The 25,081-nt window shown below is 36.1% G+C and overlaps 1 protein-coding gene across 12 annotated transcripts in view; it reads right to left on the bottom strand.

The window, feature by feature from the left end:
• The window catches only part of lmo7a (LIM domain 7a), a 55,441-nt gene that overhangs the window by 29,507 nt on the left and 853 nt on the right, over nt 1-25,081 (bottom strand). For 11 of the 12 annotated variants that reach the window (XM_051904867.1, XM_051904866.1, XM_051904864.1 and 8 more), the window contains exons 2-5: nt 20,769-20,839; nt 16,742-16,811; nt 12,355-12,461; nt 189-219 (exon numbers count right to left, since the gene is read on the bottom strand). In XM_051904867.1, the coding sequence (XP_051760827.1) occupies nt 189-219; nt 12,355-12,461; nt 16,742-16,811; nt 20,769-20,839 (279 nt within the window). The remainder of the gene's footprint in view (nt 1-188; nt 220-12,354; nt 12,462-16,741; nt 16,812-20,768; nt 20,840-25,081) is intronic. The other variant, XM_051904870.1, reaches the window with a different exon arrangement.

Consider the following 25,081-nt stretch of genomic DNA (forward strand, 5'->3'; position numbering starts at 1 on the left):
TACTTCGCTACTTTAAGAGGTAAACAGACAACCACAAACCGCAATGTGGGAACTATAAAGTGAGCATTTTATTTGGCACCACAGGAATGAAGCAGAGACTCCTCAAGCTCACAGCATATTTCAAATGAGCAAATTAGGGGATAAACATGATTTCACACCAACCCAAATAATTCAGCATTAGCACTTACATTTTTGAGCCTCCTGCTGCTCTCCTGGCGTCTGTAGGGGAGAAGAGGTGTTTGGTTAATCACTCACAGTCTGGGAAAAGGACAATAAAAGAACAGTGGGCATGTTTTGGGTTTCTGTGTGCCCTAGCGAATGAGCTAGAAGGTGAGAGCACAATCCTATCAGGCCAGCTCCCAGCAGTTCTATACAAAAGGATACAGACTGAAAAAACGCATTCACTCAAACACACTGACAAACATGGCGACACAGGGACGGCTGACAGCAGATATAAAGACCTGATAAACAACCCTACTAACAGTAGCTCCGCTCTAAATTGATAATATATTTTATTTCATAAATGCAACAAGCAATATAAACAGAAAAAAAATTAAGATACAGTATATGTACTGTGTATGTTCTACTTTTGTGTCACCTTCTTGTCCTTGACTGGTTATTTATGAGCACTGTCACCTAAGGTTAAGACCAAACAGAATCACTATAAAAATACCACATTCATCGATGTAAAACGTCTATGGCATTTGAACTTAAGATTCCTGACATCCTTTTGTTGTGTGTAAAGTGAGCGTGAGGTATTGTATTTCTTCCTCTGATGTTTGGACCAAAACATTTTTATAATACTTGAGCCATTAGTAATCTAAATAGGGCACTGGATAAATATGTACTACAATATAATGAAATAGTAGTTTATTAATAAGATATATTAAATTATTATGTATATATGCAGGGAATTACGATATCAACAACAACAACAACAATCATCATCATCATCATCATTATTACTATTATTATATGTTACTTGCGAAAATAGAAACACAGTTTCTTTAAATGGATGTATACACTGTAAACCTGAATAAGCTGGCAAAAATTAAAAAAATGTGAGGCAATCAGTTGTCAGATTTTTAAGTTAAGAAATTCAAAGTTTAGGCCTAAGTAAGCAGAACTGACAGATTTTTATTTCGTACTTATATGTTTTAATTGTTCTTAACTTGAAATGTTTAAGTACGTTAATTCATACATTTAACTTAAAATTATCATGTAACCTCAATGTAAATATTTTTATTAATGTAAACTTAGCTAGCTATAACAAGCTAATTCAGAAAACATTAACTTGCTAATTTGCTAACATGTTAGCAATAGCATGGTATAACACTTGCTGAATGAGTACGGCAATATAAAGCATTTATAACATACTTGTTCTTAAACCAAGCCGCATGCACCACTTGTCACCATGATGGTAACTCTCCAAAAACCCACATTAACAGAAACTCTTCTAAATTAGCATAACAAAACATTAATCACTACTAAATCTCCAACTTAACATTAATCTTGCACAAAACATAACACTTAATTTTAGCATTTACTCTCCCTTTCAAGTGCCATAGACAAAGCATGCAGGGAAATAGAAATCCCAGCTCAGTTTCAGTTAAAACTTAAGTTCATCTAAATTAAAAGAAATAAGTTCATAAAACTCAAAAAAATGAAACAGTTCAGTTTACTTAAAATATATCAGTTCTGTGAACTTGAAAGAAGAACAAAGTGCTTAATACTCATAAAAGTTGATTTGACTGAACTAATTTGTTTAATTTAAGTTTGTCCTACTCAAACCAATTAATAATTTTGGGCATTACGGTTCATGGTGTATGGAGAAAGATGCTTTTTGTGTCCAGGTGCAAATAGGGCCATGCTAACTAGCCAAACTTTGACTCCTTGGTCTTGCCTACAACTTTTATGCCTTAACAAAAAATAACAACATTCCCATTCCAGTTATAATGATTCAGTGTATGTGCCCTACATGACTGTTTACAGAGCTCATTGCATGTCATTTGGCCCTCATCTACATATGTCCCATTTTTCTAGAGATATAGGTAATACAACGGTACAGTAGCTTAGGTCTGGACCGTACATTTTAGTATTTGGAGCGCCCAGCAGAGTATTTAAAGTCACCATGAAACAAAAATGGACTATTCTTATTTTTTATGGAATATTGCAGTATTTATTATAAATGGTTTGTCCTTGCACATCTTTTTTTTTTTTTTTTTTTTTTTTTAAATTCATGTGCCCACATAATTTTTAACAATCTAACAATCCAATCAATCCCCAATGGGCTTTAGTGACACTGGTGCAACTGGAAGCACCTGCACTGTATACTATCCTGACAGTTTCTAATGGCACAACACCTTCAGAGTGAATACAAATACATTTTAGCTGTGACTTATGACTACAAAGTTCAACAGCTGAGAGGTTGAAGAGTGATTATGCTAGTCAGCGACCTGTGTTTTTCATGCTGGTGAACCTGTGTGACATGTTCAACTAGCTGAATGAAGGCGTTCCCTGCTCACAAACAACAATTTATTGCTCCAATAAAAGTCGTAAGTCTGTGTCTGCCATCAGAACAAAGTTCACATTTATAAAGCTGCTTGAAAAAAAAATGTCAAGAACATTTTGATACCTGTTACCTAATGATAATTTATGAGTCCTGAAAAGCCAAAGGATTCTTTGTTGCAGTGAGAAAAGATGGAAGGAAACTGTTTTATTTTGGGAACCTCAAGGGTGTATTTTGGTTTCATGTGATCAGCTGTTCACTCACATGAATATGAGGCATTTATTTATCAGCAAATCCTTAAAAAAAAAAAAAAAAACACGAGATATTATCTCATGTAGAATGTCCTGATCTTGAAAGGGAAAGCTAAATCAGCAAAATCAGCATTTATGATCCAATCTGATTAAAGAGAAAGTTCAGCCAAAGAATAAAATTCTGTCATCATTTATTCACTGTCATGCTGTCTTAAACCCACATGACTTCCTTCTGAGGAATGCAAAAGAAGAAATTTTGAAAAACGTACTGGCCTTTTTTTCTTTGCAATTACAATGAACAGGGGCTTAAAACATCAAAAAGGATGCAAACACACCATAAAAGAATAAAACTGCCATAAAAGTAGTCAGTAACATATAAATTTTGTTTTTGTTCCTCATAAAAAGCTATAATATGCCTTGCAAGACATGCAGTAAAGCACATGAGTAGTACAGACCACTTTTCTAATACTTTTATGATATATTTTTTAATCATTTTGGAGCTTGACAGCCCCTGTCCTCATTCATTATATTAAAAAGAGTGGCCAGAATAATTATAAAATCAAAATTCACTATTCTGTTCCAGATAAGTAATAAATATTGATGGGATTTCATTTTTGGATGAACTATCCCTTTAAATTGTTAACACTGGGTTATGTTAAAAAAAAGAAGCGCATTTATGTTTAACAGCCACTCTTGCCACTCTTAATTCTCCATCTTTTAGTAAGAGAACTGTGGCTAGAACATTCCAATTACAACAGCTCATTTTTCTACTCAAAACACTGTCAGACATAATCAGAGCACAAATGCTTTTCAATGGGGTCTTTATTCACACATTAGGCTTTTAATGCTTTGAACTAATGTGTCTAAACAAGTACAAGACTGCGTTAAATTGCTTATAATCACCCGTCTGTTCCCAAGGCAAAAAAATGTTGTTTACGCTAATGACCGTTTGTGAGAATATAATGTTTGCACTGTTACATTCACACAAAAGGCGACATCAACCTGCATTTTTTTATATTTATGTGTAATGAACTCAGAAACTGAGTTACATTCCCAAAAGCTGTATGCTGACCGTTTTAGGGCCTAAAGAGCAAGTCAATGTCATAAACAAGTACTGTACCAGTTCGTGGGAAAGTCACAATGACATTTAGGATGTGTCTCTCAAGAAACCAAACCATTTCTGTATGTGTAATTACTGTGTTGGAACATTTCAAAGTAAAACACAATGGAAGTTTCTAAAAGGCACTGTGCTGTTTCTCTTCCAAACAATGTCCAAACTACAGAGGCTCATAAAGATGTTGTGATTGAAAAAGTAGGATAGTCTATAATAGAGATAGAATATCGCCTACACATAATGCAAAATAATTACACATGGACACAAGTCCAGCCCTCAGTTTCACAATATCCACGGCATATTTCTGGAATTTTCAAGTCGTACATCCGTTCTCAATTTCGAAATAATTTGCGTCCATAAAAGGCCTGCCAATCCCTTTTGGGCAATGCAATAAAATGACACAGGGACAATGGACGGGCAGGTTCATGACACATCAACACCCCTCATTTATAAAGTAGGTGTGTGTACATAGCTGGGATATTAAGACCTCACAGCCCAGTTAAGTAACATTCACAGGTAAAGAATGTTTCTGGTTTTATGAACGAATGCCACTAATTAGTCATGCCAGCTTGCATCAATCGTTCTTTGTGTTTTTACTCACAGCTCCATGATACAACATACACATTTCATATACAATGAAGGCATTTGCTGTGATTGATTTAATGTCTCCCAAAAGGCTTGTTACATTCTTATCCGATTCACCAGCTATAATCCACAAGTAAACACTGTAAGGAATAATTTTCTCTACTCTGATGAGCGAGTGTTGAACAAATGCAACTCTTGTTTGTCTGCTTATGGCATGGACAATTGAGCAATTCACAATGTACCAATGTCCCTGTCATAGAGACCACTGATGCCATCCAGTGCCACACACCATTGAGCAAATGACATATTCATTCTCCCACAGAACTTATAATGAAAACATAACATTACATTTCACATCACTGTAGATCTAAAGTGGATCTTTTTCAATAAACAGTTCACCAATAGTACATTTTACTGACCTAAACGGACTAAAAGGGATAATTCACCCAAAAATGAAAATGATCCCATCATGTACTCACCCTCAAAGCATCCTAGGTGTATATGATTATCTTCTTTCAGACAAACACAATCTGAGATATATTTAAAAATATCCTGGCTCTTCCAAGCTTTATAATGGTAGTGAATGGAGGGCCAGCTTTTGAAGCCCAAAAAATCATACATCCATCATACAAATAATCCATATGGCTCCAGGGGGTTAATAAAGGTCTTCTGAAGTAAAGCAATGGGTTTTTGTAAGAAAAATATCCATATATACAGTGCTCAGCATAAATGAGTACACCCCCTTTGAAAAGTAACATTTTAAACAATATCTCAATGAACACAAAAACAATTTCCAAAATGTTGACCAGACTAAGTTTAATGGCATGGAATGAACAAGTTGGCGACATTTTGCAACATCTATCTTTTTCCATTCTTCAAGAATGACCTCTTTTAGAGACTGGATGCTGGATGGAGAGTGAAGCTCAACTTGTCTCTTCAGAATTCCCCATGGGTGTTCGATTGGGTTCAGATCAGGAGACATTGAATCACTTTCACCTTGTTCTTCTTCAGAAATCCAACAGTGGCCTTAGATGTGTGTTTAGGATCATTGTCATGTTGGAAAAGTGCACAACAACCAAGGGCACGGAGTGATGGTAGCATCTTCTCCTTCAGTATAGAGCAGTACATCTGTGAATTCATGATGCCATCAATGAAATGCAGCTCCTCGACACCAGCAGCACTCATGCAGCCCCACATAAGGACACTGCCACCACAATGTTTCACTGTAGGCACCATGCATTTTTCTTTGTATTCATCACCTTTGCGACGCCATACAGTTTTGAAGCCATCAGTTCCAAAAACATTTATCTTGGTTTCATCACTCCAGAGTATAGTCTTCATCTTTGTCAGCATGGGCCCTGTCAAACTCTAGGTGGGCTTTTTTGTGCCTGGGATTTAGGAGAGGCTTCTTTCGTGGACGGCACCCATTCATGCCATTCCTCTGCAGTGTACGCCATATTGTGTCACGGGAAGTAGTCACCCCAGTTTGGCTTTCTACTTCTTTAGATAACTGCAGTGAACTTTCATGCCGATTTTCTTCAACCCAGAAGATGCTCCTGTCAAGGTGTTAACTTCCGTGGATGACCTGGATGTCTCTGTGAGATGGTTGCAGTTCCATCTTTTAAAATTTTTTTTTACCACTTTTACTACAGTATTCTGACTGATAAGTAAATCTTTGCTGATCTTCTTGTAGCCTTCACCTTTCTGGCGTAAAGAAATTATTTTCTTTCTCAGGTTTTGTGACATTTCTCTTCCATGTGGTGCCATTGCTGACAGCATGAAATGGGACGGGGTTTTAACACCCTTTTATAGTCAACTGTCTGCTGGACACCTGTGTAATGAATAATTAGACTCACCTGTGGTTGAATTCTTGTTAAATTAGACATTTGTAGTCTAAAATTTAGCTTTGCTCCAGAGACTTTCAGTGGGGTGTACTCATTTTTGCATCACCCTAATTTGAGTAAAACTGAAAAATGTGTAATCTAAGTTATATTATTAACCTTACTTTCATGTTATAATTTAAACAGATGTTATATAAAACTTAGTCTTGTCAACATTTTGGAAATTGTTTTTGTGTTCATTGAGATATTGTTTAAAATGTTACTTTTCAAAGGGGGTGTACTCATTTATGCTGAGCACTGTAAAACTTTATCAACTGTAATAACTAGCTCTCGTACGCATCGATTTGTGGCAGAAAAGTAACCTCTGATGCAAAGCATGACATATTGACGAACACGGAAGTGCAGAAGATAAAGCAAAACAAAACACCAGTCACGAATTAGAAGTCTAAAAAGATTATTTTTAAAGAGAAATGTCGGAGGATTTCATTATAAGAGAAGAGGAGCTTGAGTTTGTTGCACAGCCTTATTTGTTTGAACCGCAAGAGGTGTCTAAGCTTACGCTACTCCTACAACCTCAAGTCATACATCGCTTCGGTGGTTACTCTCGAGTCGACTTGCGCAGTATGCCTTTATTAACCCCCTGGAGCCATATGGATTATTTGTATGATGGATGGATGCATTTTTTGGGCTTCAAAAGCTGGCCCTCCATTCACCACCATTATAAAGCTTGGAAGAGCCAGGATGTTTTTAAATATATCTCTGATTGTGTTCGTCTGAAAGAAGATAGTCATATACACCTAGGATGGCTTGAGGGTGAGTAAATCATGGGATAATTTTCCTTTTTGGGTGAACTATCCCTTTAAACTACTGTTCAAAAGTTTAGGGTCGATAAGAATATTTAATGTTTCTGAAAGAAATGTAATTACTCTGATGGCAAAGCTGAATTTTCAGCATAATTACTCCAGTCTTCTGTCACAAGATCAATATTATCAATGTTAAAAACAGCTGTGCTGCTTAATATTTTTGTGGATATATATATTTTTTCCCAGAATTGTTTGATGAATGTCGAAAGAACAGCATTTATATGAAACAGAATTTACTGCAACATTATAAATGTCACTTACTGACCCCAAACTTTTGAATGGTAGTGTATTTCTAATAAGGATAACATTCAACACATCTATTTTCAAGTATTTTGCAATAACCAGCTAAACGTATCCAGCAGCCAACCTCAAAGCACATTTACATGTACTAGGAGAACTGCTCTAAAAGTGGTTAATGTGTCAATCAGTTTGGTGCTTGGGCATGAGATGATGGCATCTACAGTTAATAAGAACAACATTGTTACTGCACCACTCTGCCACACTATATTGTTGCTGTAAAAATGGAAACAGATACAGAATGACATGAAGAGCATTTGTGATCACGTTCTTTTATGATTAATTTGTCTCTCTTATTTGGTGCAATGTGTGGCTCCACCTGAGGTCAATAACTGATGATTGCCCATAATTATTAATACTGTTAGAAATTGAAAAGTGAGGTGTTATCAAGACTCTTAATCAGTTGAAATGCAAAACTCTATAAACTACTGGAATGCAGGAAGAGATAAAATTCTTTATCATTAACATTTTGTAATCGCTAGTAGCATGACAAAACGTTCACTGGACGAGACATTAGCTAATAAAACGCAGAGACAAAGTTCACACAGCTACCTAGATTTCACCATCTACAATGACAACCCTCTGAACTATCATTCGCCACTAGTCATAGTTGTCATATACCAACAAATATCTTGTCCATTCCATGCCAAATTATTAATCCTGTGAATACCAATTTATAAAGAAGATAGATGGCTATCTGTTAGATACATCCTACATTTACTCAGCACTAACAAGCACTAATCTGCTACCAGTACCTGGACAAAACAGTAGTCATTTAAATGTGAATCAAATTGTTCATTATTTTATTTCAGCTAGTTGCCAAGGCAACATTTCTCATTTAGTTTATGAACTACTTAATGAACTAAAACAACTAAAATTGAAAAAAGAAATAATAAAAACTATACAGACATATTTAAAAAAAGAACTAATAAAAATGACTATAACACAACAATATACTAAAACTTTGATTAAAATTGAACATTTTTAAAATAAAAACTAGGGATGCACTGATACCAATACTGGTATCAGTATCGGGCCCGATACTGCGCTTGTGTACTCGAACTCATTAAAATGCTCTGATACCAAAAACCGAAGAGTGTACAGTGTTTGTGTCCAGACAAAGAAACACTGACAACAGAACAAAGACATGGAGATATCAGAGATAAAAGATAAATGTATCTATAAATGTATCTAACTAAAGAATATTAAACATAAATTCAATATTTATGTACTGTATAGCACAAGCTGATAAGTGATGCAAGCTAAGTGGATTGATAGAAGCGCAAGCTAGTTGAGCGCACATCCATTTCTCACAAACAACGCTGAAACGATACATTTTTCAATACATTTTAAGAAGCATAATCAAGCATGAAAATAACTGAAGGTTATGAATTCTATTTGCCTAATGAATTAAGCCAACTACAATATGATTCATATTCTTTTGGTTTCTATACCCAATATTTAAAAAAAAAAAAAAAAATTAAATTATTTAAATAAAATAATTATTATTTATTACAATTATTATATTTAAATATTATACTGAAAAATTACAAATGCAATGAAAGTACAGGTATCAGTACTCTGTATCAGCGAGTACCAAAAATGAAAGTATCGGACTCATTCTGGCAAGAGTGGTATCAGTGCATCCCTAATAAAAACTTATTATAAATAAAATTATCATTAATTATTAATAAAAATCTATAACAGTATCTCAATTATATTTAAATAACATTGGTACTAAACAAAGGGATGTTGACATATAAGAATAAATATTAAAATGATTAATTATTACTTATTATTTAATTATTTTTTCACATACATGCAATATCTATATGGAATATCATACGAGCAGAAGTACGATATGGCTCTATATCTGCACGCTTGTGTTTGTGTGTGTGTACATATACATATATATGTGTGTGTGTAAAAGTAAAGTAATGTTGATCGTGTTTATTGGCACACATAAACAGGCCATGAAACTGAGCAGCTGTCGTGCTGGAAGAGGCTGCCCGTGGGACAGATGACCTGGAGTTGTTTCCCTCTCTGAGACACTTGCTTTTCATGGACTGATGAGTAATAATGAATGTAGACCCTGCTTATCTCAAGCCTGCCGGCAATAGGCTGCAATATCTGCTCACGTTGCCTTCTGTGTGACGGTGAACAGTCGCCATCAAACTCCACAAGGGCTATAAACCACAGATCAGTGTGGGAGATCTGAAAACTTTAATGTGGCATGCAAACTCTGCCCTCACATTGCAGATGGTTTACTGCCATGTATCATTTACTGCTCGTATGTATCGCTTCAGAACACAAAAAAATTCATGGAATTTGCTAGAAGGATTTGGCAAGTGTCGGGTGTAAAAACCTTAAAAATAAGCCCTACCATATATCTGTGTTGGACAGTGCTGATTGGGTGTTGACCAGCTTACAGTTAGTATATGCAAATTGCATGGTCTACACAAACCCAGAACAGAAAATACAAGCCAAAATGGTAACCTTCTTGTTGTGTTCTTGATGTAAACACAAACATGTTTCTAAAGGATGTAAAGTTACACCAGGCGAACGAAGGAGAAAACAAGCTAAAAAAAGAAACAGTCAGGAATCATATCACTGCTGCACTCCATCTAGTGTCAAAAAGTGACCCTTCAATTCTAAAATTAGGAACCCTGGAACTCTTCCGACAAATGCCTGACAGTGGACGCAGATAAACCCTCACTTCATGCTCACAGCCACACACCCTCAGACATATACAAGTGCAGTAAGTGATTATAATTATAACCTATAGGGATTATAGGTCCTGTTTAATCAGAGCCTCGGTACAGTTTCCATGGCAGTGAGGGTGTGGCATGGTAACCGTCATGAAGCAAGGCTTGCTTTGTTTAATCTCGGCCCACAGGTTAGTGTCTGACAGCACTGTCACTTCTGCTGAGGTAACAATGGCAGGACTGGCAGAAACATAAAGCCCTCCCTTGCCCTATTCAAAGCAGTCTTATCATTATGGGCAGGTTAATTTCACATATTTGAATTGTTACTAATTTGTATGTGACGTGATACAGCTATGTTATGTCACAACGCTCTAAAACACACCAATAATTTGTGCTAGACTAGTTCAAGCCAGAGCTGAACACACCTTAGTCAAATGAAGCTGTTCACAAAGGGATCAACTATCAGAAAACACAGGAAAAGAACTAAAGTAATTTGCATACAGTCCACTAAATAATTAGATCACCCCAAATGATATTTTTTGTTGCTCCAAAGTCATAATTATGAGGTTTTTTGTTCTTTAAAACACATAAGATGAATTTTTGAAGAATATCATTAGAAATCTTTATAAAAATAATTAAAGTGAATGAGAACTGAAGCTGCCTAGCTGCAAAATGACAAAAAGCACCATAAAGCTATGATTAATGTGGTTTATATGACTTGTGCTCTGTATTTCTGTCTAAGCCTTGAGGTCATATGATTTGTTTGTGGAACAGACCTTTAAACCATTATTCACTGAGAAACTTGACATTCGCCTTAACTCTCCTTGGCAAGTTCATGAGAATTCATGAGGGCTTATGAGAGTAGTAGTGATTCCCAATTCACAAATGAATTATCTTTTCAGTGAATCTGATTAAACATATCATAAAAGTTTCTGAATGATTTGTTTACACATTGAACTGATCGATTCAACTTTCAAGTTACTTACTCAATAATCTGGTTAACAATCCACCGTCAGTAAACAAACGTTTTGTTAGTCACAGAAGACTTGGAAAATAGCACACAATTCAAGCAAACTACTTCTATTATACTTTTATGGTGCTTTTGATTCCTTTTTTGAAGCTTGACAGCTTCAGTCTCCATTCAATTCAACTTCATAGAAAAAAAACAACCAGCAAATTTATCAAAATTTCTCCTTTTTGTGCTTTATAGACAACAAAGTCAGGTTTGGAACAACATGAGGGTAAATGATGACAGAATTATTATTTTTCTGTGAACTGTTGCAATGAATTATTAAATGTTCTAGTTCAATTTAAGTGACTTTGAAAATATAATAGCCGAGTACTGTGTTTGTTCAAAAATATCAAAATGCTATTGCGGTGATGAACATGTCAGAGCTAGACTGACAGATCTCACAACGTCACTGCCTCCCAAAGACACACCTGTGAAAATACTGAACAGGTTGATCAACATGCCATGGTTTTCCACCCTTGTCACAGGCTGGGCTGATCCAAAACACTGAAACTACAACAATATAGCATGATTACAGCATGCACACAACATAAACACCTGCAAGTGGCAAATTCACCCACAGTGCACACAGAAAGTCATTAATCTCTCTTCATCTCGAATTTACACATACACAGGCCAATTTTCAGCTTGTGTTTCAGTGATAGTGAGAGTTTATGCTTAACTCATGAGGGCGATTCTGCTTTTTTAAGATCAGATTATAGTTTCATTGCAACTCACCTCTGCTCTTTATTTATTACCTCTTCTCTAACTTTAATTTCTCACCTGACAAAAAAGCCATAGCTAATTCATGATTTTCATTTAATATTCAATTCATTTTCATAAACAAAACAAGTTCATACAAGCCAGGCATGATTGTATGATAAATGTTATTGAGCTATTATGTCAACAACCACAGCACGTCCCATGAATCTTATAAAAATAGCTATCCACTTTGAGTTTCAAAATGACTCAGTTGAATTTAAATGACTGGCTTAGTAATACAAGCCTGTTTTACAAAAATATGTGGATATGAGACAATAAGATCTGCCAAAATCACCATCCAGCGAGCCATAAACAGTGGTTGGACACATTTTGTTACAGCTAAACCACAGCTATTTTCACATTGGCGGAAGGTCAAACATATTACCGAACATTGTAAGTTGAGAAAACCAAAACTTACTTGACAGTCACACGTGTGGATAAGTCTTGCAGGTCTCCTGGATGGAAAAGTTGGGCCTCTTTTAGTCCGAGCTTTGCACAGGCTTTTAGGAAGAGGCTGATGTTGTCCTGTCGACAGAGAATATGTGTCCACCTTGTGAGTTACACAGCACTCATACGGGAATTCTTTGGCACACACAGCCCAGAAATCATTATATCCAAAGTTCAGTCCAGTGAGCTGAAGCAGTGGGAGGAGACGAAAGAGGGCAATAAAAAGTGACACCACAAGAGCAAAGAATAAAGGCAGGATATCACTGATTGACCTGTGACTGTACCTGTAAGAGTAGGAGTTTGGCCTTGGGGCGGTGCAAAAGCGTGACAGAGGGTGTGAAAGCCACCAGTCCCCTCCCCCGCACATGTAAGGAAGTCACACAAACACACACACGCACTCTCTTTTCACTCGCTCTAGACTAACCCAGACACATACCTACATGTGCACAAACTGAAGCATACTTTCCCTTTTCACACCCAGAAACCGCCACTCAAAATTCTCAGAAGAATATTCGAGGAATCTTCAGGGCGGTGGATTATTTTGGAGACGGGGTTGCCATGAAACACAGGTGACTGAGACGACAAAGTATTTCCCCCAAGCAAATGTTAAAATTGCTCGGTGGGTGGGTAAGGAAATGCTTTTAATATTAAGGAAACTCAAGATCGTGTGCGTGTATTCACATACACATCCGGTACATTGATGAATGTAGACTATCATGGCACTGAAGTCGTGTTATGACATTATTTCAATTAGACTTGATCAACCATCTGGATGATAGTTCAGAGCATGCAGCCCACCCTTTCCTGCTTTCCTGCTTGCTCTGAAATAATCACAGGGTGCTTTGGCCTATATTTAAACAGCAAACATGCTTATTAGCAGATGGCAATGAGGAGCTCCACTTCTGAATCACCTCCTCGCCTGCTGTTAAATCCTTTCCCGAGGTGCAAGGTCAAAGGTCTCACCCTGACCCTGTGTGTGAGAGTCAAAGTGTACGTTTCATCTGTGTTTAAAGATGACAAATGAGATACACTGCACAGAAAATGGATGTCAACAACAATGCGTCTCTTATTGTACTGTAGCTCAACCAAATTCTCACACTCCAACAGTTTGATCAGTGTCCTTAACCTTTAACCTAGACTTATGCAAAATATCTGAGATATGAAAAGGTCCAGCTAGTCACCTGTTAACCTGAATACCTGAATGCTAAATGTCTTGAAGCATGTGGTTAGGAACCAACAGACTATTACATGTTTAACCTTTACTTGGAATTTTAAATGACCTACAATTCCTCAACAGGACATGTTAGTTAAAACATTAAAATATTTTAATAATTTAGCACAGATAGCTTTGGGACAGTGACATAATCACTGGCTAGAGTGTGTCAGATACCTCTACCTATAACAATATCACTTTGCACAAGCAAAATACTTCAAATGTATTAAATTAAGGTCTAGTTCTTATGTTTCATACAACACAATAGTTGCAGGTTCAATCCCAACTATATGTGACACTGGATCTATAATTTTTGTGTCCTTGAACAAGGCAAACTTTTTTAACTTTAGTTAGTGTGTAATGTTGCCATTAGAGCATAAACAACATCTGCAAAGTTACGATGCTCAAAGTTCAAAGCAAAGTGAGATATTTTCTTTGAAAGAATTTTCTGTTTAAGGACTACAACAAACGGCTGGTAGGGACTACAACAAGCTTCTTCCCGGGTTAGTGACATCACTAACCCTAAAATTTACATAAAACCTGCCCCCGAGAACACGCAACAAAGGGGTGAGGCCATGTTATTGCAATACAGTACGTAACCGTATGTGCTAACACAAGCACTTGAAACTCCGACCTCTTCTTGGGAGCAGCAGCTCATTTGCATTTAAAGGGACACACAGAAACGGACCATTTTTGCTCACCCTCAAAAAGTGACAAATTTAACATGCTATAAAAAACTATCTGTGGGTATGAGCTAAAACTTAACATACACACTCTGGGGACATCAGAGACTTATTCTACATCTTGTAAAAGTGGCATTATATGACCCCGTTAAAGACATCGTTAGACATGTGACTACAGTGACTACAGTAAAGACATGTGACTACAGTGGTTCAACCTTAATGTTATGAAGCGATGAGAATATTTTGTGCGCAAAAAGAAAACAAAACTAACTTTATTCAACAATTTTTTCCCTTCCCTGTCATTCTGACATAGAACATGGAAGCATTGCACTGCGTTCACTATGTAGGGAAGAGAAAAAAATGTTGAATAAAGTCGTTATTTTTGTTTTGTTTTTGTGCACAAAAAGTATTCTCGTCGCTTCATAATATTAAGGCTGAAACACTGTAGTCACATTGACTATTTTAACATTGTCTTTCTGGGCCTTGAAAGGTACAATGACGTTGTTGCCTGTGTGTGGTACAGAAACCCTTGGATTTCAATAAAAATATCTTAATTTGTATTCCAAAGATGAACAAAGGTCTTATGGGTTTGGAACGACATGAGGGTGAATAATTAATGACAAAAATTTCATTAATGGGTGAACTAATTAGCACATCAGAATTCATCTCAAGAACCAAATCATGCAGACATAATGATGCAGAAAAAATCTTTACAGTCAGTGCACATACAGTAATCCTGTCAGAAATACTCAAGCCTATCAAGCCTTCCGCCCTACACCTTTTTTTTTTTTTGTGACTGCTGGTTCTTGTTTTGTTGCAAAGGCATTACTGGTGATATGCATGCAATCTGAGGTATGCTACGGTTAAATTCTTGTGATAAACTGTGTCAGCACTGATCAATCTCTCATGTGAATCATGTTGTTTTCAGTAAACTATTATGGTGAATTAGGGAATAATGCGCCATTTCATTAAAACATTACAATTTTACACTGAGACATTATGGGTTTAATTAAAGTAAATAATAAAATATAAACACTTAAATGCACACTTTTAAGAGCAAACAAGCCTGGTGGCCTGTGGAAAATTCTATTCAAATAATCAGTTCTGCCAATTCTCCTTTCACAGTGGTGAGACTCGTTGCAAATATATCCATCCAGCTCAATTATAGGGGGTTTATGAAGGGCTGCACTCTACGGAGCCATCTCTCTGCTAAACCTCAGTCCAAAGCCCTGCCAGAATGACTTTTCTAATGTGGCCGACCAGCGTGCCACACAAGTGTAGGCTTCCTCTCTTCAAATTGTTAAAAGGAGGATCAGCTATCCGGGGAAATACAAGGGTAAACCACGGCTCCGGATTTGATGGAACTATGGGAAAGTGATCCAGAGATCAACAGAAGCCAAACCCTGAGTAGAGTTTAGTGATCCAAAGCCAAAGTCGCTACACAGTCCACAAAACCAGAGATTTCCACTCTTGCACTAATGAGCCTTGATTTAACAAAATATATAACCTCAGTATTAGAATGAAACTGTCTAACAAAAGCTAAGCAGCCAGAAGGAACAATAATGGTGCTGGTAAAATTTCAGAGGCTTGAATGAGCCTTTCATTCTGTGGAAAAATATATCTTTCATCGGTCATAAACATAGCTGGATAAGTGCATTGTGTTCTTTTGCATCTTAGGGTTTGCTGGTAGCTAAGAAACAGCTCTCTTAAGGACAAACTTTACAGGCTCAGCAGTATTTAGCAAAACTAAAATATACTCCAAAACTATGTGTTTTTCTTTGCATGCCTTTGCTTAGCCCGTTCCATGTAAGCCCTCAATTGTGAGTTTAGGCTGTGCTCGAAAGGTTTCGGGGTTGGAAGCATTTTATGGAAATACCGCTGTGATGCTGTTGGACATGCAGACGCTTATCTAAGCTTACCTGGGTTAAGAGTTTTAAAGGGCAATGGGAAATAAATGAGCATGTTTTGCATAGATTAGGCCAAAAAGCTTCAATAAAAACAGCTTAATTCAGGCCCATATGCCACCTGTCTATGCTCTTGCATTAAAAAGTCCTAAAAAGATTCATGTTGTTTGTGTTTTCAGAGTTAACATTAACACATTAATATGTTTAACTTCAATATTTTATATAATAGTGAATCCTAAAAATTTTTTTTTGTAGTCCAAGTAATATATCACATGGTTTCAAAATCTAATTCAAAGAAGCCTTCTCTACATGCATGTGTATGGATTATTCATAATAGAAAAATTGCAATGCTTTCTGTTTGGAAAATGGTGACAAATGATTTCTATTAAATACCAAGCATAAGTAAATCAACTTTTTTCAATCCATGTACATGTAAACCATTTAGTAAATCATTCAAACTTCTTTTTAAGAGTTAAAGTTCTTAGTCATGGTGGAATACTACAACTCAAATCATGTATGCATGTCAAAGTACAAAAAAAAAAAAAAAAACCCACTTACCAGGCCCGCAATAGGTGTGGATAATCTGTTTAATTTCTTGATGATGCCAGGCTTGATCTTGTTGATCAGACTAGAAAAAGAAAAAACAGAACAAAAGTCAACATAAACAGATACATCACATGTCAGTTGCTAGTATATGGCTTCCTTTAATTCTGACCATCTGGCTCTGGCTTCAGTTTACAAAGCCATCTAATGCCCTGAAAAAATACAAACAGCTCTGTGGAAACAGACATCAGTCAATAGCCTCCAAGTAAGTCTAGTTTTGTGTGTAAAACTGGTTTTGGGAAATACGCAGAAACATTAAAGTGCAAAATCCAAGGCATGTGGCTGAGTGATGAGCATGAAATATAATAATGTGAGGTATGACAAATGTTAGAAACTTGATTTCTGACTTTTTTGCTCATGTGCAATAAAGGGAGAGGCAGTCATTAACACTCTTATTTAGTGATGTGCAATTACTTCTGTGGTAGAAGAAAGAAAGTCATGCAGGTATGACATTAGGGTGAGTAAATAATGACAGAATTTTCATTTTGCGTGAAAACATTTAAGGAATAACATTAGGGATGCATGATATATTGGCCACCATATCGGTATCGGCTTATATATACTCATTTTAAATGTTATCATTATCGGCCCAATAAGAAAATTTGGCCAATATATTAAAGCCGATAAATAATGGATTATTTACTTCAGATGCGCATTGTCCGCCATGATGGTTTTGATTTGCTTGAAATATGATTGAAATCACTTCAAAAAGGAAATTACAGTTAGGTGCAACATGTACAGCACAAGACTGTCTCTGTCATATAGGCTACATAATATTATAATGAGAACATTATAATTGTGTGCTTGGGACATGGCTTTTAATGGTGAAACTTTTGATTTTGTAATCAGGCTCTCAAAAATTATACAAACATTTTGATTTAGATTTATCGGCCAATATATCGGTTATCGGCTTTCAAATATAAGGAATTATCGGTATCGGTCAAATTTTTTCATATCAGTGCATACATAGCTGCCATTTTTGTTACAGGTTAACGCAGGCTTTAGAATCAATATCAAAGTCATTTAGTGTATTTAATAACATGCAAAAAATAACATAAAATAATGTGTAAATATGTGATTGGTTGAATGTTGAATTTAACTGTAACATTTACAATTAAAGGTAATTGATATATAGAATCTGATTGGTTAATGAAGCAGTGGCATGCAAAAAGTAGGGTCATAAACATGGTAACAAAGTCAGAAATGTGTGTACGTGCTTAAAATAAATTACTTTTGGGTTTGGATTTACAAACAAAGCTTTGAGTCTTTTTTTTTTTTTTTTTTTAAACACCAGTATCTATGAAAATATACAAACTAGAACTACATAAAAATTATCGCTTTTTAAACTCATATTAGTGGCCCATTTGTTTTTAACAAAAATAAATAAAGCTATCTAAAGAGTATGTAGTGTTGGCCATTTCTTCTCTGACTGTGATCACTAAAACACATCTACCCATTCACACTTCTATGAATCATTTGCACACTCTTTAAGCTAAAGTCAAGACTTTGCTGTGCCGGCCCCAACAGTAGTTTCACAGGACTCTTTGTTTGGTTGTGAAATCCAGAGTGACAGTATCCTCAGGTAATGTGGGCTTTTGTTCGCTCATGTGGAAATAGCAAAGCTAATGGCTCAGTGCAAACTGTAAGCAGGCAGCATGAGAGCGCAGGAGCAGGACGATGACATTCTGCACTGGACTGTGGTAATTAGCCTGCTGAGTCACTCGACTGACACCAGCATGTCAGACCGGCCCACGCACTGCCCCAGAACTATCCAGTCAGGTTCAGAAATGTGCTAAAATCCCTGAGCTTGCAGCATGTCACGCCCAGTCCACCGACCCAACGCTCTCTTTACATAAACAGCACAAGAGGCCTGAGAGCCGCCTCTCCCCATGTGCCTGTCCTCTGCTCAGGTTTCTGAACACGGCTAGAGTAGCTGGCACTATGGATCACCTCTTCCCAGCTGTCCTTTTAAATGCTCTGCCATCCGTGTTGTTTTCCTCTGCTAGGCTTACTAATGCTTCCTGGGACGGAACAGAGTCTGATTGTGGCAGCCGGGTACAGATTTTGTGTTTTAAAAATAGCTGCATGACACAATGCATGTTAAATGACACGCAGCTGACATTAGATACAAATTCCAAATGAAAAAGTTCAGGTAGTGTTAGCTTGCATCACATTTCAGCCAACAGGTAAAACACTGTTTCAGTGCATTATAGAAAAGTAGTTAAAGGGATAGCTCCAACGCTCACTGGAAAAATGTGCCTCTACACACATTTTTGCAACACTCCAAAAATGTACCAATAGGGTACAACAGGGCTAAAGACGCACCGGGGTAAAAGGCGCATTTGACTTTTTTCTCTTATAAACCACTAGATGGCAAAAAAAATTCAGCTCAGCACTTTTCTTAACAACTGCTTTTGACTATGCACATGGAAATTTGGCAGATCCTTGACGCGATAGAGGACAGCAACGCTTAAGTTGATTCTGCGCTAATTTGATCTAATAATTCATGTTTTTTTTTAAATGTTGTAGATTTATGTAGCAAATGAGAATCGATAAAATTATTGACTATATTTTGAGGCAAAGGTCTTTTTAATGTTTGTCAGTTTTGTTCATGGTAACTAAAGCAACAGTTTTTTAACAACAGAACCATATGTAAAAGTATGCTTAATTTGGGTGTCCACCTTAGAGACAATCACCATATTTATAATGAAACAATCATATTCAAAAATATGATATTAATCTCAATCATTTAATAAAATATAATTTAAAAGCTATATTAAGTTATTAATATAGTAAAGCTATATTAAGTTATTATGGGGTCTCATTCAATGCTTTCAGAATGTTTACTTTTTTAAATAATTTTGTTTATTTTTTTTTTTAAATGAACATATTTTAATAACAGTATATTCAACAAAAATGAATTTATTTATCAAAATAAACCGAAAATAGTACAATTATTAACTCCATACATTTGTACGATTTTTAAACAAACTACTTTTATGATTTACTTTTACACAAAATCTCTTGCTCCATCAATGTTCAATAAAAAACATATGTTTTTTCTGCAATCATACACTATGGGACTGGTGAAAAGGGCATTTTTCCTAAGGTGTGCCTTTAGCCCCTTTGTACCCTACATTCAATTCACTGCAGCTTCAAGCTAAAATGAACATTTGTGGCAGTAAAACACAACATGGTTCCTTGCGCAAAACTATGTTATCACCTAAAACACTTTTACTATACTGCATGATTTGTGAACTAATTCATTTTGACATTTGCATCACATAACGAGCTCCATTTGTTTGGCTTTGATGATGAACTGTAGTAAACTTGCTTGGCGACTCACCTGATACTGCATTGTATTTGCGATGCAGAATGCTTGGATATGAGTCCTTTGAAACACAAGTCACAGTAAAAGAGCTCAAGGACTTGTAGAAGCAAGCTAAAACGGTTACTTCAGCACAGTCTTGAGGGTAACGAATTACAAGTAACGCAAGTTAAGTAATCAGATTACTTTTTTCAAGTAACAAGTAAAGTAACATATTATTTTTTAAAATTACAACAAAATATCTTAGTTACTTTGTTTTCCCATTTATTGTCTGACACCTCTCCTGTCCCAATGCTGAGAAAAACCGGAATTAAGTGCAGAAGCATTGTGTGTGCTGTGCAAACATGATGCTTATTGTAGTTCTAGACAAAATGTGAGCAGGAATTGCAAGAAGACAATTCTTCAAATTATCTTCTTTTGGTGAGTAAATGATGATTGAATGTTTCCTTTTTAAATGAACTGTCCTTTAGGAGCATTTACATTATATTATGTTCGTGGTGCACAAAAAGAATTATGCAATGGTTAAGATTAAAAAAAAAAAAAAAACATTACAAAACGATAAGCCACAAACTTATAGCAGAATCCTTTTCATGGTTTAAGCAAGAAAACCATGTTAAAAAATTTGAGAAGTATAAAAAAAACAGCTTTACTTACTCACACAACAGAAGTCCATTCTCCAGAGAACTTCGGAAATTACTGCTCCCAAACTTTTTCTTAGTGACTGCCTGCGAGACGAAGACAAACACAGGAAGCACTAAGAACCAGTGAGTGGGAACGTAGGATGTCCAGGGAAATGAGAGGAAAGTTGTTCTTCCAAGCTTTAAGTCCAAGCTTCTAGCACACCAGCACAATAACACAGCCTCTTTTGGAGAATCGTGGGTTATTCAGTAATCAAGGCTGGAGCCCAGCAGCCAAACCACAGAGAACGAGAGCATCTGGAGGAATGTCACAGTTCTACACAGTTTCATGCCTTTCCAATGATCTCAAGCTACTCCTGCAAGATACAAAAGGCAGGCAGCCCATTGTTTTTGCTCACACACAGGGAAGCATTTATGTTGTGTTTATTCCCTCAGACTACACTGTTACAATGTGAGCCCTGTTGCTCCACACCTCATATAACATAATCTATGACAAAAGCCCTTTTTCCGATGCAAATGTTTTCAATTTCCAAGTTTAAACGCCAGTAAAACACTCTACAGAGTTTAGCTTTCATGAGACGAAGCCATTATAAGTAATACTTTAAGTATGTTGTTTTATAATATGCTACTGGTATAACATCAAATATAAACAACTAACTACAAACAATCAGACCATACAGACATACCGTATTGTAATATCTCCAAAATGGTCTTGTTGCAAAAACAAAGTATGCAAAGGATATGAAATCTAGAGATGTCAATAAAGAGTAACCACTTATCAATATCTGTTGTGTAGAACAGCACACTCTTATGCTGCTTTTATTTGACTGTCACTCAAAAACATAGCATGTATTCAGAGGGTGTGGAGGGCCTTACATGTAAAAGGACACTGGTTATGTTGAGATCAGCATTGACTGCGAGATTTGAACCGCAATTGTTCTCTTTTAGAAGCACAACTTCAAAGGGCACTTTCTATGTCTGCTGAACAAAACAAGGACAAAAATAATCTGTGGACAAATACTATGATCCTAGTACTAGATCCAGTTACACTGCAAATTACAAACTAAAGGTAGATTATTTCAACAGGAATTTTGCATTCCATGTCACACTGATCTAAATCTTTCAAAGCTTGAGACAAATAATAAGATAATCTTATAATAGTATGTAATATTTTTTCAGAATATTGTTTTTGGAATAAAAAGTCAAAAAGCTTCCTGTCTCCTTCATGTAGATTTATGAAACTATTACAAACTCTCACAGATATGGAGTGTAAAGAGGTTAATCATATGGAGCATATTCACACAGCATGATGCAGTAAACATCAGAGTTCAATGACATATGAAATCCTGACCCCTGCTGTTCCTGTCATTGTAATGTCCATGATGGCTTATTGTTTTTAAACAGATCTCTGTAGCAGGTGGAGAACAATTTGAGAGCTTGAACAAATCGTTTTTGTAAAAGGAAAAACAGAATTTATATAGCAAGATTCCATTAAACTGATCAAAAGTGACAGTAATCAAAGAATTCTGAAAAACAGTATCACAGTTTCCACATAAAAATTAAGCAGCACAACCATTTTTTTCAACAATGATAATAATAAGAAACGTTTCTTGAGCACCAAATCAGTATATTAGAATTATTTCTGAAGGATCATGTGACTGAAGAATGAAGTAAAGATGCTAAAGATACAGCTTTGCCATCACAGGAATAAATTACATTTTAAAATATATTAAAGCTGCAGTCCGTAAGTTTTGCCTCTTTGTCGCCATCTCTGTTTGAAACCTGCAATTGCTGTTATTTGCGAAATTATCATCTTTACGTGGGTTGTGCATCAGCACGGCTCCTCAGCGTGGATGAATCTAATGTTTGCTGTCAGTCATCGCACCGGTGTGGATACTGTACTTCGGAATCACAGATTCTACATCTTGGAAGTATGACCAAAATAAGAATTTTTACCGGAAAATGTCATCTGAACAAGTAAGTAACATGTCTGCCACTTTTGTTCTAAACAACTGAGACAAAAAAGCATTACAATAAATCGCGCTACCAATGGTGATTAAATCTAACGATCGCTTAGCTCAGATCACGTCAAACCGTGCAAATTATTATTACTGTTATACTTTGTTCTCAAATTGTTAATATTAACAACATCAGCATTGCGTGACTATGTGTATTTAGTGTGTATTATTAGCGTTACCTGTAGATTTCAATTTCTTTAGCCACTCTGCAGTTCGAAGTCTTTTGCTTTTGACTACGGGTGAATCTAGTTGTCACTGCTGATTGTCATTTGGACCTTTCTGGATTACAATCTGCCATCAAAATGATAAGTTTAATTATTGCAGCTGCTGTGAGAAAAGGCTATAAATGACCCGCCGCCTGCGGCATCCTCCACATGCCATATAGCCTACTAGCCGGGACTCCTTCTTTATGTAAACAGACGTGACATAATGATGCAAAAACGAACGGCTGCATGCTTGAATTTCCCACGGAAGCCCACCAGTACCATTTGAATTAGAAAACATTATTGCAAGCTTACTGTTGTGAATCAGGCTAAGGTAAGGAGATAGTTTTGAACATTGGCTGGTTTGCTCAAAAATTGATTTTGGATCATTTTTAACCAAAAAAAGTTATGGACAGCAGCTTTAAAACAGAAAACAATTATTTTAAATTGTAAGAGTATTTTCTAATATTGTTTTTACTGTATTTTTGATTAAAAAAACAAGGATTCATTGCAAACTATTTGTCCTTCAAGCTCACATAATGTGATCACATACTATTTCAATCATTTAAATAGCAAGTTTTGATGATTTAAGACATGATTTTAGCTGCAGTTTTGCACACAGCTATTGTTCATTCATGAAGGAGCAGTGAGGCATTCCAAGTTGTTTGGACACACGGAATGCTACACATCGTTAATTGTGCCAAAGTGCTTTAATCGTTTGCAAGGTCTGCTGAACAAGAAGGAATATTGGGAGAAACTGCTTAACAACACATCTCTAGAGTCATTTTAGGCTAACAAGAACAATCAAGTATAACTGTTTCATACTATAAGTATTCAAATCTGTAAACAATCTTTTTTTTTTTCAAAAACATTTTAAACTTCAAATTAGATGACCCCGATTTACTTCAATAATAATAACCAGTGGACGAAATATTTAACTTACATGTAAACCAAAGCTACTTTTTAACAAACCTGCTTTCTAAGTATTTAATATAATTTCACCACAATAATGATTTAGCCACAGTGGCTAATGGCAACGTTTAAAAACTTTCTACACTTAGATATACCAAGCAACTTCAGATGGGTGGCTAATTTTAGGTTTGACTTTAACGAGCTGAGAACTACCCTGGAGAAAAAACAGGAATGTCTCTGCCCACAGAGCGGGTGCAAGAATGAGCACATGTGACAAACTCCAGATCGTTCAGCTGACTATAATACCCTACACACTCACACTCAACACTCCAGCACTGCTCAGTGCGCCCTCATGCCTGACAACCCGTTAGTCATCCAGATTGGACGCTAATCGGCACATCACTTTCCTTTGCAGGGGGGCAATCAGCTTGGGGCTGAAACTGCCCTGCCAAGGTCCACTGCCTGTGACAATGAACCAGTGTGCATGTGTGAGAGACTGATGTCACACTGAAAGCATTTAGATTCACCCCTCATGAATTAAGAACAATATTTGTTCAGTTACAGCCAGTGCTTTGGCCCTGCCATCTCCCGCTGAGAAGGGAATTCACAAGGATAGGAAAGTCCTAATCATTTGTGCCCTAGACTAAGAGGGTTTGGAGGAATAAACGCAGTAAAGCATGTGAAAATTGTTGCAGGACTACTTGTTTTCCACTGTCTGTGAGCTTGACGAAAAAAGAAAATCTGTTTTTTGTTGAGTGCTTTAAGGGATCGTTCTCCCAAAAATGAAAATGCTGTCATAATTTATACTCACCCTTATGTCGTTCTAAACCTGACTTTCTTTCTTTTGTGGAACATATTTTGAGACATGTCTCACTGTTTTATATCCAGCCAACATTCTACAAAATACCTTCTTTTGTGTAACGAAGAAAGTCGTACAGATTTGAAACGACATGAGGGTTATTGAATGAGGACATAATTTACATTTTTGGGTGAACTATCCCTTTAATGCATGACTGTTTGTGGAATAAGATTTAAAAAAAAAAATGCATTGTCATGTCCTCTTAAATCACATACCCAAAATTTGTTGGTTGTGGACAGGAAGATAATAATTAATAAATATAAAATATTTTTAAAAAAAATGTATAAATAATAAATAAAAATAGTTGTATTAATATTAAATAATTATTTTATTTATA

Source organism: Ctenopharyngodon idella, chromosome 9 (genome assembly GCF_019924925.1).
Source record: "Ctenopharyngodon idella isolate HZGC_01 chromosome 9, HZGC01, whole genome shotgun sequence".
NCBI lineage: Eukaryota > Metazoa > Chordata > Actinopteri > Cypriniformes > Xenocyprididae > Ctenopharyngodon > Ctenopharyngodon idella.